Source organism: Oncorhynchus nerka, linkage group LG28 (assembly GCF_034236695.1).
Source record: "Oncorhynchus nerka isolate Pitt River linkage group LG28, Oner_Uvic_2.0, whole genome shotgun sequence".
Lineage (NCBI taxonomy): Eukaryota > Metazoa > Chordata > Actinopteri > Salmoniformes > Salmonidae > Oncorhynchus > Oncorhynchus nerka.
In genome coordinates this window covers 20,408,856-20,425,538 of record NC_088423.1, presented here as the reverse complement: position 1 = coordinate 20,425,538, position 16,683 = coordinate 20,408,856, and the positions used below count along the sequence as shown (strand labels likewise).

Genomic DNA, 16,683 nt, shown 5'->3' with positions numbered 1-16,683 from the left:
TTTAGTTGACTGGCCCTGCTAAGTTTGCTAAACTCTAAAACCTGCCCTACCGCTACTCAACACATGTCATTGATGAATTACCGACAGTGCCTTCAGAAAGTATTAATAACCTTCGACTTATTTCACATTTTGTTGAGTTGGGGAAAAATAATGACAAAGTGAAAAAAATTGTTTTTAGAAATATTTCCACATTTATTGAAAATTAAATACAGAAATATCTAATTTACAGAAGTATTCACACCCCTGAGGTAATACATGTTTGAATCACATTTGGCAGCAATTACAGCTGAGTCTTTCTGGGTAAGTTTCTAAGAGCTCTCCACACCTGGATTGTGCAACACTTGCAAAATGTTATTTTGAAAATTCTTCAAGCGGTCACATTGGTTGATCATTGCCAGACAACCTTTTTCAGGTTTTGCCATAGATTTAAGAAAATTTAAGTCAAAACTGTAACACGGCAACTCAGGAATGTTTACCGTCTTCAGGGTAAGCAACAATGATTTGGCCTGATGTTTAAGGTTATTGCCCTGCTGAAAGGTGAATTAATCTCCCAGTGTCTGGTGAAAAGCAGATTAAACCAGGTTTCCTCTAGGATTTTGCCTGTGCTTCGCTCCATTACGTTTATTTTTTACTCTGAAAAACTTCCCAGTCCTTAACTTCAAGAATATCCATAAAACAATGCAGCCACCAATATGCTTGAAAATATGAAGAGAGGTATTCAGTAATGTGTTGTATTTGCCCCAAACATAACACTGTATTCAGGACAAAAAGTGAATTTCTTTGCCACATTTTTTTCATTATTACTTTATTACTTTGTTTTGGAATATTTGTACTCTTTACAGGCTTCCTTTTCACTGTCAATTAGGTTAGCATTGTGGATTAACTACAATGTTGATCCATCCTCAATTCTCTCCTATCACAGCCATTAACACTTCCTCTCCTTCAACGGAGTCAGGAAAGACGCCTGTATCACTGTAAAGAACATTCAAAGCGTAATTAATAACTTGATCAAAGGGATATTCAATGTCTGATTTTTTACCTATCTACCATTAGCTCTGACAAATTTGAAAATTCCATTGCCCGCAATATTAGACTTTAAAAGCGATCATACACTGTTTACCAGGGGGCAGGGATATCAACGTAAAAGCTCATCTGAAGATGGTGCTGGCTGAGGCTAAAACTGGCGAGTGTAGATGGTATAGGGATATTGTTATCCACGTTGGCACCAACGGTGTTAGGATGAAACAGGTCAAAGGGCAACATAGCTTCATGTAAATCAGCTAGAAAGACGTGTTGGCATTGAGTAATTGTCTCTGGGCCCCAGTTAAGGGGAGTGATGAGCTCTACAGCAGACTCGCACAACACTGGGCTACATGGGTCGGCAGGTAGCCTAGTGGTTAGAGCATTGGGCAGGTTGCTAGATCGAATCCCCGAGCTGACAAGGTAAATATCTGTCGTTCTGCCCCTGAACATCTGTCGTTCTGCCCCTAACCCACTGTTCCTACCCACTGTTCAATGTAAATAAGAATGTGTTGTTAACTGACTTGCCTACTTAAATAAAAGGTTAAATAAAAAATAAATAAATATAAAATAAATAGCTGGTTGAAAACTTTGTAGATAACTGGCCCTCTTTCTGGGGCCAAACCTGCTGAGGAGTGACCAACTGCATCCAAGCTGGAGGGGTGCTATCAACAGAGAGCCCCGTCTAACTCTTCTAGGAGATAGGGTGCAGGCCAGACAGCAGGCGGTTAAGCCAGCCTGCCAGCTTAGTAGAATCTGACACTAGCACAGTCAGTGCTATACTCTACTAGAGTGGGTTGAGTCACTGACGTGATCTTCCTGTCTGGTTTTGCTCGTACGGTGGAGATATTCGTGGGCTATGGGTAGGGGTAGAAAGTTGGTCGTCTGTTGATATCCCTCTAGTGGTGTGGGGGCTGTGCTTTGGCAAAGTGGGTGGGGTTGGCCCTGTCCGGGGGTATTGTTAGACATGGCCACAGGGTCCCCTAACCCCCCATCTCAGCCTCCATTATCTATGCTGCAATAGTCTATGTGCCGGGGGGCTAGGGTCACCCATCCGATGAAGTTCTCCTGTCTTCTGGTTCCCTCTCTTCATCCCTCCCTGCACCTGCTGTCTCAACCTCTGAAAGCTCACTTATGAGCAACAGACAACTCCTGAGGTGCTGACCTGTTGCACCCTCTACAACCACTAATTATTATTTGACCCTGCTGGTCATCTATGAATGTTTAAAAATCTTGAAGGACGATCTGGCCTTAACGGCCATGTACTCTTATAATCTCAAACCCAGCACAGCCAGAAGAGATCTGTCCACCCCTCAGAGCCCGGTTCCTCTAGGTTCCTTCCTAGGTTCCTGCCTTTATAGGCAGTTTTTCCCTAACCACCGTGCTTCAACATATGCATTGCTTGCTGTTTGGGGTTTTAGACTGGGTTTCTGTATAAACACTGTGACGTCTGCTGATGTTTATAAATACATTTATAAATGCACTGCTTGTCTGAGGGACCATACAGATAACTGCATGTGAGTGGTACAGAAATTAGGTAGTCTTTCAAAAAATGTTTTTACATTATTATTGCAGAGTAAGCCCATGCAACTTAGGTGACTTGTTAGACAAATTTGTATACTTGAACTTATTTCAGGCTTGCCATAACAAAAGGGTTTGAATACTTATTGAATGAAAACATTTCCGCTTTTCATTTTTAATTAATTTGTAAAGATTTCTAAAAACATAATTCCACTAACATTATGGGTATTATGTGTAGGACAGTGACAAAATCTCAACTTTAACTTCAGGCTGTAACAGCAAATTATGGGGAAAAATTGAAGGTGTGAATACTTTCTGTAGGCACTGTATATGCAAGAACTTGTTCAATCTAGGGGTGTGAACGTTTAAACAAAGTTAGGATGCTTGAAATTAGGAAAGATTCCGAACCGAAAAACACTTTTTTTTAACGTAGATGCAGAAAGTAAACAGCTTGGTGGATCAATTTCCGCAACAACTAAGAACGTTGAAGGGGAAGGCTTAACTTTTCCACTGCTTTGGTGCCCTGGCTACCAAGCTGTGAACAGCTTGAAGTGAACCTGTGCACATACTGTATGTGACTGTGTGAGAGCCAAGTGTTGCATCTCGCTAATCTCAATATCCCAGCCTATTCATTGATGATAGGCCATGCTTCATTGAAGTTATGAGACATTGCAAGCCAATAAAGTGTGAGATACAGCACGGTTTTGACTGGTGGCCATCCTGCCTAAACTGCGCCCACCCCTGCGCTCTCCGTCCCTTGCTAGCTCGTTATGAAAGATGCAAGTGTTTGTTCTCGAAAGTACGGCAACTAATCAGTCTCCACCGTTCCAAAAATACGGAATCTTAGGAGTAAAATCTTAGCACTCAGAAATGGGAGTCGACGTGCAAGGAGTTTAGGAAACAATTATTTTGGAGTCGACTCTCCACCACTACGTCATCATCGTTAACAGTTGGGAAAATGGCGAATAGAAAGGCAAGCTACAGCAGCGAAGTCCTGTATGGCAATTCTTTGAGAAGTTAAATGAGAAGGAAATTGAGATAAAGTAGTACAGGTACAATGGTTAACCATGTTGCTGGTAGCAACAATGAATTCACATGGAATTTTAAGAATTTTTCTTCTTGTTTTAACAGAAACATCGGCAAAAAGAAATATCTATCATACTCACGTCTATGATAAGGTACTCCACGGGAAGAGGCCGGGCTAGATAAGTGATGTCGTTGCCAAATTTATCTTTGTCCTGTTGAGGGGAAGAACAATCATCAATGGAGAGAAAAATAGGAATACTGTAGCAAAAAATGTACACGGTGTTTCCTCCGACACATTGGTGCGGCTGGCTTCCGGGTTAAGTGGGTATCGTGTCAAGAAGCAGTGCGGCTTGGTTGGGTTTTGGAGGATGCAGGGCTCTCCACCTTCGCCTCTCCCGAGTCCGTACGGGAGTTGCAGCGATAAGACAAGACTCACTACCAATTGGATACCACAAAATTGGGGCAAAAACAGTATAACATTTTTTTTTTTTAAATACAGAAAAATGAGTTTCCTTAGCATTTTCAACTGTACTGATGGTTTTATCACTAAGCATGTTGCGTTATATAGCGAATGTGTCCACTCTGGTCTTGGCACATGCACTCTAGCCAACAGCTGGCAGATACAGTGAGGGTATAGCCTACATGATGAGAATATTATGGACAGAAAAATATTTTGAAATTTGTCAAATGGCAGCCAAGCATCGATCATGTCACCAGAATAAGACCCTCAATATTTATTAGAAAGGAGCATCAAGCTCATCACCTTGCACTTTCACCACCCTGTGAAGTTCATAACTTATTTTATCTATAGCCTAATAAACTGCATGCTTTCCTGAGTCATAGTGGGAGGATCATACCATATCATCACGTGACTCCACATGATATGATGGTTGATTACATCAATATTGACACAAAGGCATATCCAGAGCCAATTAGTGCATAATTAATTACAGACAAAAAGATCCCATGTCGAACTAACAAATTATCTGTCAGTATTTATAAAATTGTACTGATACTTCCTGTTTCCATCACAGCTGTCGTTTTTTAAAATTTTTATACGGTATGACTACTTGAATAAAAACTGTAGATGGAAACTAGGTTAGTAATAGAAATAAAAGTGCTGAAAACATGTTGGCTCACTATTTAAAATGAAGAACAAATTATAGGATGAAAAATACTGGAGTTCTGGCGCAGGTACAACTGACTAGCGCTAGCTAACGCAACCTAGCAAAAAGAAACAATTAATTATTGGAGTCAAAGTATCGAAATATCGGCCAAAATAATATTGCGATGTAACAGTATAGCAATTTTTCCAGCAACACTATTGGCTAGCTCCATTTATTCATACCATAGCCACATCCATTTAAATGATCAACTGAATAATTTCACTTAATTGAAGCATAATAAACTTCAATCAAGCATGTCAACATATGTTTCAGCCAAAAGAAAATGTTTGTGAACTAAAATGACAAATGGTCTGTTAGTGGTGAGAAAGAAAAAGGTAGTGACTTTGAGTGCAGTGTCTTTCAGAGTTTATTGAGCTTTTGAGAAGTTTAGACAGTCTAAGAATGCGTGTGTGTGTTCCTGTACCTTGTAGAAGACGTCCGGTACATACTGCTCTGTGCTGGACTCTTTAGCGTAGCCCAGCTCGGGGGCATCTCGGCAGGGCAGTAGGCACTCGTCTCTCACCAGGGCCATGCACTGGTTAGACACCTGGTAACCCTCAAAGTGCACCTGGTTATCAGGACCACCTGGCGGGTAACACAGAGTCCGACTGGGGGTTGATACCACCGTTGGTCAAATACCATATGATTTGTTTTATATATTTCTGTAATTTATAACCTATGTGGTGATGCTGTACTGTTAAGTTGAGAGGAGATGCAAGACGAATTTCGCGAAACGGACACAAATAAATTATGTAGGAGTGGTAAGACGGCACAAAACAATCTGGGACCAGGCTAGGGATTTCCTGATCTATGAATATCACAAGATCAGGGAATTCCAATCATCACTCAATGTTATGTAAAGAGATTGTTCTTTTAGACAGTGGCGCAGACCCAGGATAGCAAAATATACACAGTGCATTCGGAAAGTATTCAGATCCCTTCACTTTTTGTTACGTTACGGCCTTGTTCAAACATTTATTTAAAAAAAATGTCCCTCGTCCATTTATAAAACAACAGAAAGATCCCATAAGTATTCAGACCATTTACTAAGTACTTTGTTGAAGCACATTTGGCAGCCTCAAATCTTCTTGGGTATGACGCTACAAGCTTGGCACACCTGCATTTGGGGAGTTTCTCCCATTCTGCTCTTCATATCCTCTCAAGCGCCGTCAGGTTGGATGGGGAGCGTCGCTGCATAGCAACTTTCAGGTCTCTCCAGAAATGTTTGATCTGGGCTCTGGCTGGGCCACTCAAGGACATCGAGACTTATCCCGAAGCCACTACTGCGTTGCCTTGGCTGTGTGCTTAGGATCGTTGTGCTGTTGGAAGGTGAACCTTTAACCCCAGTCTCAGGTCCTGAACACTGTGAAGCAGGTTAATCATCAAGGATCTCTCTGTACTTTCCCTCGAACCTGACTAGTCTCCCAGTCCTTGATGATGCCACTATCATGCTTCACCATATGCATGGTGCCAGGTTTCCTCCAGACGTGACGCTTGGCATTCATCAGACCAGAGAGTCTTGTTTCTCATGGTCTGAGAGTCCTTTAGGTGCCCTTTGGTAAACTCCAAGCAGGCTGTCATGTGCCTTTACTGAGGGGTGGCTTCCGTCTGGCCACTCGACCATAAACGCCTGATTGGTGGAGTGCTGCAGAGATGGTTGACCTTCTGGAAGGTTCTCCCATCTCCACAGAGGAACTATGGAGCTCTGTCAGAGTGACCATCGGGTTCTTGGTCACCTCCCTGACCAAGTTCCTTCTCACCTGATTGCGCAGTTTGGCCGGGCGGCCAGCACTAGGAAGAGTCTTGGTGGTTCCAAACTTCTTCCATTTAAGAATGATAAAGGCTACCGTGCTCTTGGGGCCCTTCAATGCTGCAGACATGTTTTGGTATCCTTCCCCAGATCTGTGCCTAGACACGGATCTCTACGGACAATTCCTTCGACCTCAGCATGTTTTTTGACATGCACTGTCAACTGTGGGACCTTATATAGACAAGTGTGTACCTTTCCAAATCATGTCCAATCAATTGAATTTATCACAGGTGGTATCCAATCAAATTGTAGAAACATCTCAAGGACGATCAATGGACAGGATGCACCTGAGTTCAATTTCAAGTCTCATAGCAAAGGGTCTGAATACTTATTTACATAAGGTACCCGTTTTTTTATTTTTAATACATTGGCAAAAAAAATCTAAAAACCTGTTTTGGCTTTGTCATTATGGGGGGTATTGTGTGTAGATTGCTGAGGATGTTTTATTATTATTCAACCCATTTTGGAATAAGGCTGTAACGTAACAAAATGTGGAAAAAGGTCAAGGGGTCTGAATACTTTCCAAATGCACTGTATGTAAAAACAAACTGTTTTATTGTCACATACACCAGATAGGTTCAGAGAAAATATGTTTTACAGGGTCAGTCATAAAGCAAATTAGGGTTAAGTGGCTTGCCCAAAGGCACATCGACAGATTTTTCATCTTGTTAACCTCCAAACGAGCTTCAATGCCATACAGCACTCCTTCCGTGGCCTCCAACTGCTCTTAAACGCGAGTAAAACCAAATGCATGCTTTTCAACCGATCGCTGCCTGCACCCGCATGCCCGACTAGCATCACCACCCTGGATGGTTCCGACCTTGAATATGTGGACATCTATAAGTACCTAGGTGTCTGGCTAGACTGCAAACTCTCCTTCCTGACTCATATCAAACATCTCCAATCGAAAATCAAATCAAGAGTCGGCTTTCTATTCCGCAACAAAGCCTCCTTCACTCACGCCGCCAAGCTTACCCTAGTAAAACTGACTATCCTACCGATCCTCGATTTCGGCGATGTCATCTACAAAATGGCTTCCAACACTCTACTCAGCAAACTGGATGCAGTCTATCATAGTGCCATCCGTTTTGTCACCAAAGCACCTTATACCACCCACCACTGCGACTTGTATGCTCTAGTCGGCTGGCCCTCGCTACATATTCGTCGCCAGACCCACTGGCTCCAGGTCATCTACAAGTCCATGCTAGGTAAAGCTCCGCCTTATCTCAGTTCACTGGTCACGATGGCAACACCCATCCGTAGCACACGCTCCAGCAGGTGTATCTCACTGATCATCCCTAAAGCCAACACCTCATTTGGCCGCCTTTCGTTCCAGTACTCTGCTGCCTGTGACTGGAACGAACTGCAAAAATCGCTGAAGTTGGAGACTTTTATCTCCCTCACCAACTTCAAACATCAGCTATCCGAGCAGCTAACCGATCGCTGCAGCTGTACATAGTCTATTGGTAAATAGCCCACCCATTTTCACCTACCTCATCCCCATACTGTTTTTATACTGTTTTTTTTTATTTTTTTATTTACTTTTCTGCTCTTTTGCACACCAATATCTCTACCTGTACATGACCATCTGATCATTTATCACCCCAGTGTTAATCTGCAAAATTGTATTATTCGCCTACCTCCTCATGCCTTTTGCACACATTGTATATAGACTGCCCATTTTTTTTTTTTTCTACTGTGTTATTGACTTGTTAATTGCTTACTCCATGTGTAACTCTGTGTTGTCTGTTCACACTGCTATGCTTTATCTTGGCCAGGTCGCAGTTGCAAATGAGAACTTGTTCTCAACTAGCCTACCTGGTTAAATAAAGGTGAAATAAATAAATAAATAAATTGTCTGCTCGGTCACTGGCCCAACGCTCTAACCGCTAGGCTTAGAGTGAGCCACAGGTAGCCTAGTTAGGTGAGCCATGGGTAGCTAGCGTACCTGTGGCCGCCACAGTGATAAACTTGGACCCAAAGTGTCCGTCGGGTGAGAGTCTGCAGGGGTTAGACTGTTGGTTCTGGAAGTGTCCAGCCGTGATGCACTCCTCTGCACTCAGGAAATACGAGTCCTACACAGACAAGATAAAACATTTTAATGATCAAAGAAATAAAGAGTCAGATATTTCAGCTTTGTCCACCTAGAGTAGTCTAGATTCATTCACAAAACTAATGCTGTGCGTTAGGCTATTCCCTTGTATTTCGCAGTTCTGGTCTACAGGTTAAGGTTATAGTGCTTGTCCAGGCAGTGTATGGATGTGTTCTCACCTTGTTCCTGGTGTATTTAACCGTTCCTATCCTGGTGTCCTCAGAGAGCAGGTCAGTGAATATCCACCCCACCTACAGTAAAGACAACACAGGAAGACAGTCAGTAGAACACCATCCCAGCCAAACTTTAAGAATCTTTATGAGTAGCACTTCACTGCGGCGGAACTCCCGGCCTCAGACCCCAAGGCGGCTGATGTTGGCAGAAGACTGCCTCCTTAGGAATGGTAGGCTATAGTCTTATGGGTACTTGGTAATTGGCTCCTCTACAATAGAAATACATTTTAAATGTACAGGCAGGGCTCTCCCTAGAATGTTATGAAAAAGTTGTGCTGATGTAGACCTAAGGTTGTGTGTGTGTGTGTGCGTGGAGGGGGGTGTCTGGAAGGAAGTTGGCGCATTTTGCGTATTTTTTATTTATTTTTTAAATAGAACATTTCCTGAAACCTAGAATCTTAAATTCCATAAAACAATGTAGCCAAATCAGTATCAATTTATCCTGAATGAAATTGGTGGAAATCTATTTTTTTGAGCTGAAAGACTATGGCTAGAGCTTACCCATGATGTTGCACAACAATTTAAGTCAATAAGTCATCGTATGATATACTTGGCCTTGAATTGACAAATCTGAAATGCCTATTTCATGCAAATCAGTGTGAATGTGGTTTATTTAGCTATAATACGACAATTTATTTTAAGCCGGTTTCAGGGCTGGGATTTATTTGAATGTTACCACCAACCAGCATGGCATGTTTATTAATCAGAAACAGCTGCAAAGTTATTCCTCTTCGTGACAGATGAGCCAAGCAACCTTTTGTCCACTTGGCCGCCTGACACATGGAACACTTTTTTAAACCAGAAGATTCTGTTTCTTCTTTTTTTCTCCCTAATTTCGTGGTATCCAATTGGTAGTATTTACAGTCTTGTCTTATCGCTGCAACTCCCGTACGCAATCTTTTGCCTACCGACCAAAGATTGCACCGTGTCTATTACAATGTAGAAAAACAAAATCTTTCAACAGTTATTCATATCACCAGAGCTTCATCCTATTTATTCTAACTTTTTCGTGGCGGATTCACCAGTGTGATTTATGGAAGATGCCAAAACATTGGCGTTAACAACAGATAACGGAGTCAAAGGCCAGTGGTGTCCATCTGTGGGGAAGTTTGATTATGACAAATCTAGCTCCAGAACCAGCCATAGAGCCAGCTGGCTAATCTTTTGAATATAGTGCAGTAAAAAAACAAAAAGCAACAGATAAGGTTATCTTGATAGCTAATGTTAGCAAGATATCTAGTTAGATAAGGTTAACATGCTAGCTAGCTACACTAACAGCTTTCAGTGCCCTATTTGTTGATGTTAATGAACTCCACGTAGAAATTCCCACACCCAATATGTGAAAATATACAGTGCCTTCGGAAAGTATTTAGACCCCTTGACTTTCTCCACATTGTTACATTAAAGCCTTTTTCTAAAATAGATAAATCCTCAGCAATCTACACAAAATATCCCATTGTGACAAAGCAAAAACAGGTTTGTATACATTTTTGCAAATGTATTTAAAGTAAAAACTGAAATACCTTACTTATATAAGCATTCAGACCCTTTGCTATGAGACTTGAAATTGAGCTCAGGTGCATCCTGTTTCCATTGATCATCCTTGAGATGATTCAACAACTTGATTGAAGTCCACCTGGGGTAAATCCAATTAATTGGACATGATTTGGAAAGGCACACACCTGTCTATATAAAGGTCCCACAGTTGACAGTGCATGTCAGAGCAAAAGCCAGGCTGAAGTCGAAGGAATTGTCTGTGGTGCTCCGAGACAGGATTGTGTCTAGGCACAGATCTGTGAAAGGGTATAAAAGAAATTGCAGCATTGAAGGTCCAAGAACACAGTGGCCTCCATCATTCTTAAATGGAAGAAGTTTAGAACCACCAAGACTCTTCCTAGAGCTGGCTGCCCGGCCAAACTGAGCAATCAGGGGAGAAGGACCTTGGTCAGGGAGGTGACCAAGAACCCGATGGTCACTCTGACAGAGCACCAAAGTTCCTCTGTAGAGATAGGAGAACCTTCCAGAAGGACAACCATCTCCGCAGCACTCCACCAATCAGGCCTTTATGGTCAAGTGGCCAAATGGAAGCCCCACAGTAAAAGGCACATGACAGCCCGCTTGGCCAAAAGTCTCTGGTCTGAATGCCAGGCGTCACATCTTTAGGAAACCTGGCACCCTTCCTACAGTGAAGCATGGTGGTAGCAGCATCATGCTGTGGGGATGTTATCCAGCGGCAGGGACTGGGAGACTCGTCAAGATTGAGGGAAAGATGAACTGAGCAAAGTACAGCGAGATCATTGATGAAAACCTGGTCCAGAGGGCTCAGGACCTCATACTGGGGACAAGGTTCAGCTTCCATCAGGACAACAACCCTAAACACACAGCCAAGACAATGCAAGAGTGGCTTTGGGACAAGTCTCTAAATGTCCTTGAGTGGCCCAGCCAGAGCCCGGACTTGTACACAATCTAACATCTCTGGAAAGACCTGAAAATAGCTGTGCAGACACGCTCCCCATCCAACCTGACAGAGCTTGAGAGGATCTGCAGAGAAGAATGGGAGAAACTCCCCAAAAACAGGTGTGCCAAGCTTGTAGCGTTATACCCAAGAAGACTCAATGCTGTAATCGCTGCCAAAGGTGCTTCAACAAAGTACTGAGTAAAGGGTCTGAATACTTATGTAAATGTGATATCCGTTTTTTTTATTTTATAATGATGAATTAATTTAAGGGTAATTTTTATAGTCGGTGTTTGTGTGGATAGTCCAGTGAAAATGTAAACTGGCTTCTTAATCTTGTTTGGTGACAAAATCTGAATAATTCAATTGCTGGATGCAATGTAGAAGTCTAGCCTACTGTATTTGGAATATGAAACAACTGAACTAGGCTTATATAATCACAGACAGGACAGACAGGAGACAGACATAACTGCCAAAATAAAGGAAACACTTGAGTAAATGAGGGATACAATGCACATTGAAAGTAGGTACTTTCCACACGGGTGCAGTTCTTAAGTTAATTAAGCAAGTAACATCCCATCAATGCATAAAAATGTCCAGTTGCCCATTATTTTGGCTACCATGGCTAGAAGAGAACTCAGTGACTTTGAAAGAGGGGTCTCAAAGGAGCATAGGGGGTTTAAAACTTCTTCGGGATCGATTTCCCGTCCACAGGACGGTTAAGCTAACGTAGGCTAATGCGATTAGCATGAGGTTGTAAGTAACAAGAACATTTCCCAGGACATAGACATATCTGATATTGGCAGAAAGCGTACATTCTTGTTAATCGAACTGCACTGTCTAATTTACAGTAGCTAATACAATGAAAGAAACTCATGCTATTGTTTGAGGAGAGTGCACAACTTTGAACATGAAGTTATTAATAACTTGCGTGCCAGAGCGGAGAGATAGATTTTCTCTCCTCGCCCAAATGATCTTATTGGTTCAGCTCCAGCTTCAGACAGTTGAGTCAAAACCCACGACTAAAAGCCTCTTTTGCATATTTTAGAGTAGTTATTCCTCAAAATGTGTGTATGGTACACAAAATGAGTACAGGTTGGCAGATCTGCCATCCAATGAAAATAACACAGTTTGATCGGACCACACGTTACATGAGACATTGAAGTTGTACAATACATAACATGTAGGCTATTGTGATACGTTAGTCGAGTACATTTGTTACAAGCAAACGCTTGCCCACAAGATACAACATAAAAACTCAACACTTTGATTGTAATACAATTTCCTACCAGAGAAATCATACTGGTTGTGTAAGCTCGACACATTACACCATGGCCTGGTCTGAGGGCATATGGAAGTTGTTTAAGCCATCATCCCGAGAAGACTGACGAATCCAAAGAATTGATTAGAGCCTCATGGCCCGAGAGAATAAAGCTGCATCCCAAATGGTCAAAAGAAGTTCAGACTATATAGGGAATAGAGTACCATTAGGGACGCAGTCATAGACCCTCCACCACTCGATGTCTCTGGCCAGTTGGTTAGGCTGTACTGTAGTTGCCAGACACACTAGATAGGAGCAGGCTGTCCTGTATTTAGCCTCCTGAGCTTACGGCTTGAACCCAGATGTTCCTCTTTACCTCTTCCTGACAGGAAGGAGTTAGGTGGTGTAGGTGGGGAAGGATAGTACCAATCGGATGATAATCTGTTTAGTTGTTACGTCCAGGGGTATCTTTTGATTCAACATAGTGAAACAAAAAATGTTCCACAGAAAATAGCTTCCTTTTCATTAAATGACAGCAGTACAATGCTATTTGGCTAGCAGCCCCACAAGTAGATGAGCGTACAGTGAAAAGACAAAGTATTTTTTGCAAAACAATATGCTTGCTCATCATATTTCTAATGTTTATGATACAATGTATCCAACTACATTTCCAAATGTTTTGCTTGAAGTTAACCTTGCATTTTACCAGAGAAGTAGGCTACAGTCGTGGCAAAAAGTTGTGAATGACAAATATTTATTTTCACCAAGTCTGCTGCTTCAATGTCTTTAGATATTTTTGTCAGGTGTTACTATGGAATACGGAAAGTATAATTACAAGCATTTCATAAGTGTCAAAGGCTTTTGTTGACAATTACATTAAGTTGATGCAGAGTCAATATTTGCAGTGCTGACCCTTATTTTTCAAGACCTCTGCAATCCGCCCTGGCATGCTGTCAATTAACTTCTGGGCCACATCCTGACTGATGGCAGCCCATTCTTGCATAATCAATGCTTGGAGTTGGTCAGCATTTGTGGGATTTTGTTTGTCCACCTGCCTGTTGAGGATGACCACAAGTTCTCAATGGGATTAAGGTCTGGGGAGTTTCCTGGCCATGGACACAAAATATCGTTGTTTTTTTCCCCCCGAGCCACTTATCACTTTTGCCTTATGGCAAGGTGCTGGAAAAGGCATTGTTCGTCACCAAACTGTTCCTGGATGGTTGGGAGAAGTTGCTCTCGGAGGATGTGTTGGTACCATTCTTTATTCATGGCTGTGTTCTTAAGCAAAATTGTGAGTGAGCCCACTCCCTTGGCGGAGAAACAACCCCACACATGAATGGTCTCAGGATGCTTAACTGTTGGCATGACACAGGACTGATGGTAGTGCTCACCTTGTTTGGGGCATCCGGAAAAAAGCTTGTCCGGACAAGACAATCGGAAAGGGGATTCAGAGCAAATTACTTTACCCTAGTCCTAAACAGTCTAATCCCTGTACCTTTTGCAGAATATCAGTCCCTGATGTTTTTCCTGGAGAGAAGTGGCTTCTTTTCTGCCTATCTTGACACCAGGCCATCCTCCAAAAGTCTTCGCCTCACTGTGCGTGCAGATGCACTCACACCTGCCTGCTGCCATTCCTGAGCAAGCTCTGTACTGGTGGTGCTCCGATCCCGCAGCTGAATCAACTTTAGGAGACGGTCCTGGCGCTTGCTGGACTTTCTTGGGCGCCCTGAAGCCTTCTCCACAACAACCGCGCTCCTTGAACCGCTCTCCTTGAAGTTCTTGATGATCCGATAAAGTGGTTGATTTAGGTGCAATCTTACTGGCAGCAATATCCTTGCCCGTGAAGCCCTTTTTGTGCAAAGCAATGATGACGGCACGTGTTTCCTTGCAGGTAAACATGATTGAGGGAGGAAGAACAATGATTCCAAGCACCAACCTCCTTTTGAAGCTTCCAGTCTGTTATTCGAACTCAATCAGCATGACAGAGTGATCTCCAGCCTTGTCCTTGTCAACACTCACACCTGTGTTAACGAGAGAATCCCTGACATGATGTCAGCTGGTCCTTTTGTGCAGGGCTGAAATGCAGTGGAAATGTTTTTTGGGGATTCAGTTCATTTGCATGGCAAAGAGGGACTTTGCAATTAATTGCAATTCATCTGATCACTCTTCATAACATTCTGGCGTATATGCAAATTGCCATCACACAAACTGAGGCAGCAGACTGTGAAAATTAATATTTGTGTCATTCAAAACTTTTGGCCACAACTATACACTGAGAAAAGTAGCTGTGTGAATTCTCATACGAGTGGAAAAGTGCAACTGAAATACAAAATTAGTCTGATGCAGAGCAAAACACAGCAAGTTATCTTTTTTTTCTCTGTGAAAAAATGCAGAATTCTGCATTAACGAGATCCCTGGACGTCTAAGTCTAAAGTTACACCATAAAAACAAGGGTGGGTATATATTGCAGAGCACAATCTTAGTGTCTTGAACAGGGTTGAGGTCAATTCTATTCCAATTCAGTAATCGAAATGGAATTGATAGTGATATGTAGAGAAGGTTGACATCAGAATCTAGAATAGCTCAAATAAAGCCTGTAGTATAAGCTAGTGGTTTCATCTTACCTTGCGCAGGCCTAGCTTCGCTGCGATCTCCTCCACGGCTGCGGCTTTAGGGTCCTCCACCAGCTCCAGACTGTTCTGGGTGGCAATCTATTGGACAGAGGAATTCACAACAGTTAAAACTAAACAAACCACATCTTGGATTAACATATTTCTGAAAAAGTACACAACCTTATATTTTCTTATGCTATTGGAAACTATGTATAGCTATAATGAACTGATTACTTTAAGATTCACTCTATACCTGTTATACATTACTGCACGGTCGGAACTAGAAGCACAAGCATTTCGTTACACTTGCATTAACATCTGCTAACCATGCGTATGTGACCAATAAAATTTGTTTTGAAAACTTTTCTATAGTTTCAGCCAGTAGTTTTTAAAGCGGTACTCACGAGCAAAAATGGGTCCCCGTTTTTGTGTACTACGTCATCCATTTAGTGTGATAGGTTATGAATTTAGCAATTTGTGTGATATGTTACAAATCCGATTAGTGGCATATGCTACGAATTTGATGTCCTTAAGATGCCGGAGCGCATCTAAGTCTGTGATAGAATTACTGCTCCAGCAAAAGCAGCATTTTATCAATGTCCAATACCCCATTGAAAGTGAACTTACTGCCATCCTGTGGCTAAACAACTTTACTACATCTACAACTCACTAACAAACCATTGGACTGACTCCCGAGAGTGCAGAGCACTCACCTGCGGGGGTTCGTAGATGGCAGCGACCTCTGCTCTGATGGCCAGAGGGATGTCTTTGTGCTCTGTGTACCTGCCGTACAGGTAGCCCATCCTCTGGCTGCCTGTCTTCCTCCAGAAGTCCAGGAAACGGTCTGCGATGGTGTGGTTCTCAAACATGATGTTGTCTATATGTCTGTATTTCTGGTAGCAGAGATGAGGCGGGTTATACAAATCACTATCTCCACTAGGAATTAGTAGAGACTGAGCAATCTCTTGTGGTGTGTTTCAATAGGATTCCTCTCGTCATCTTCTCTTAATCTGAACTGATGGGAATGTAAATGAAGCCGAGCAGACAAGGAGAGGAAGACAATTTAAAATACTGAGATGGACCCTTGGCAGCAAAGGGGAGTATTGAGATGGACACTTGGGGGCAAGGAGGTGAGTGTGTATAGGCTCTTTGGAGCAAGGAGGAGGGAGTTATGAGGCGTACTTGTCTGTTGAGGGTGATGGCGCTGGGCTGGCACTTGGTACAGATCCCCTCTGGCCAGGGAGGGTGGCCCTCACAGCCTGACTTGATCTTACAGCTGATGTTCTCCAGGGCCACAAACTTCCCTCTGTAGAGGAAAATAGGTTTTAAATAAAGACAAAGAGCTTGTGGATGTGGCCAATTCTCCTGCTAGGGAAGTGAAGAGTGCATAGACTGGTCCCAGATCTATTTATGCAATCTTGCCAACTTCAATGGATGTTGTCATGCCAAACATGTTGCCAAGAAACCATAGACAGGTCTGGGACCAG

At 42.5% G+C, this 16,683-nt stretch overlaps 1 protein-coding gene across 2 annotated transcripts in view; it reads right to left on the bottom strand.

Annotated features, from left to right (window-relative positions):
* The window catches only part of nploc4 (NPL4 homolog, ubiquitin recognition factor), a 38,982-nt gene that overhangs the window by 8,627 nt on the left and 13,672 nt on the right, over positions 1-16,683 (bottom strand). For both annotated transcript variants that reach the window (XM_065012681.1, XM_029640107.2), the window contains exons 7-13: positions 16,379-16,502; positions 15,910-16,089; positions 15,209-15,295; positions 8,815-8,886; positions 8,492-8,618; positions 5,158-5,318; positions 3,708-3,779 (exon numbers count right to left, since the gene is read on the bottom strand). In XM_065012681.1, coding sequence (XP_064868753.1) covers positions 3,708-3,779; positions 5,158-5,318; positions 8,492-8,618; positions 8,815-8,886; positions 15,209-15,295; positions 15,910-16,089; positions 16,379-16,502 — 823 coding nt within the window. The remainder of the gene's footprint in view (positions 1-3,707; positions 3,780-5,157; positions 5,319-8,491; positions 8,619-8,814; positions 8,887-15,208; positions 15,296-15,909; positions 16,090-16,378; positions 16,503-16,683) is intronic.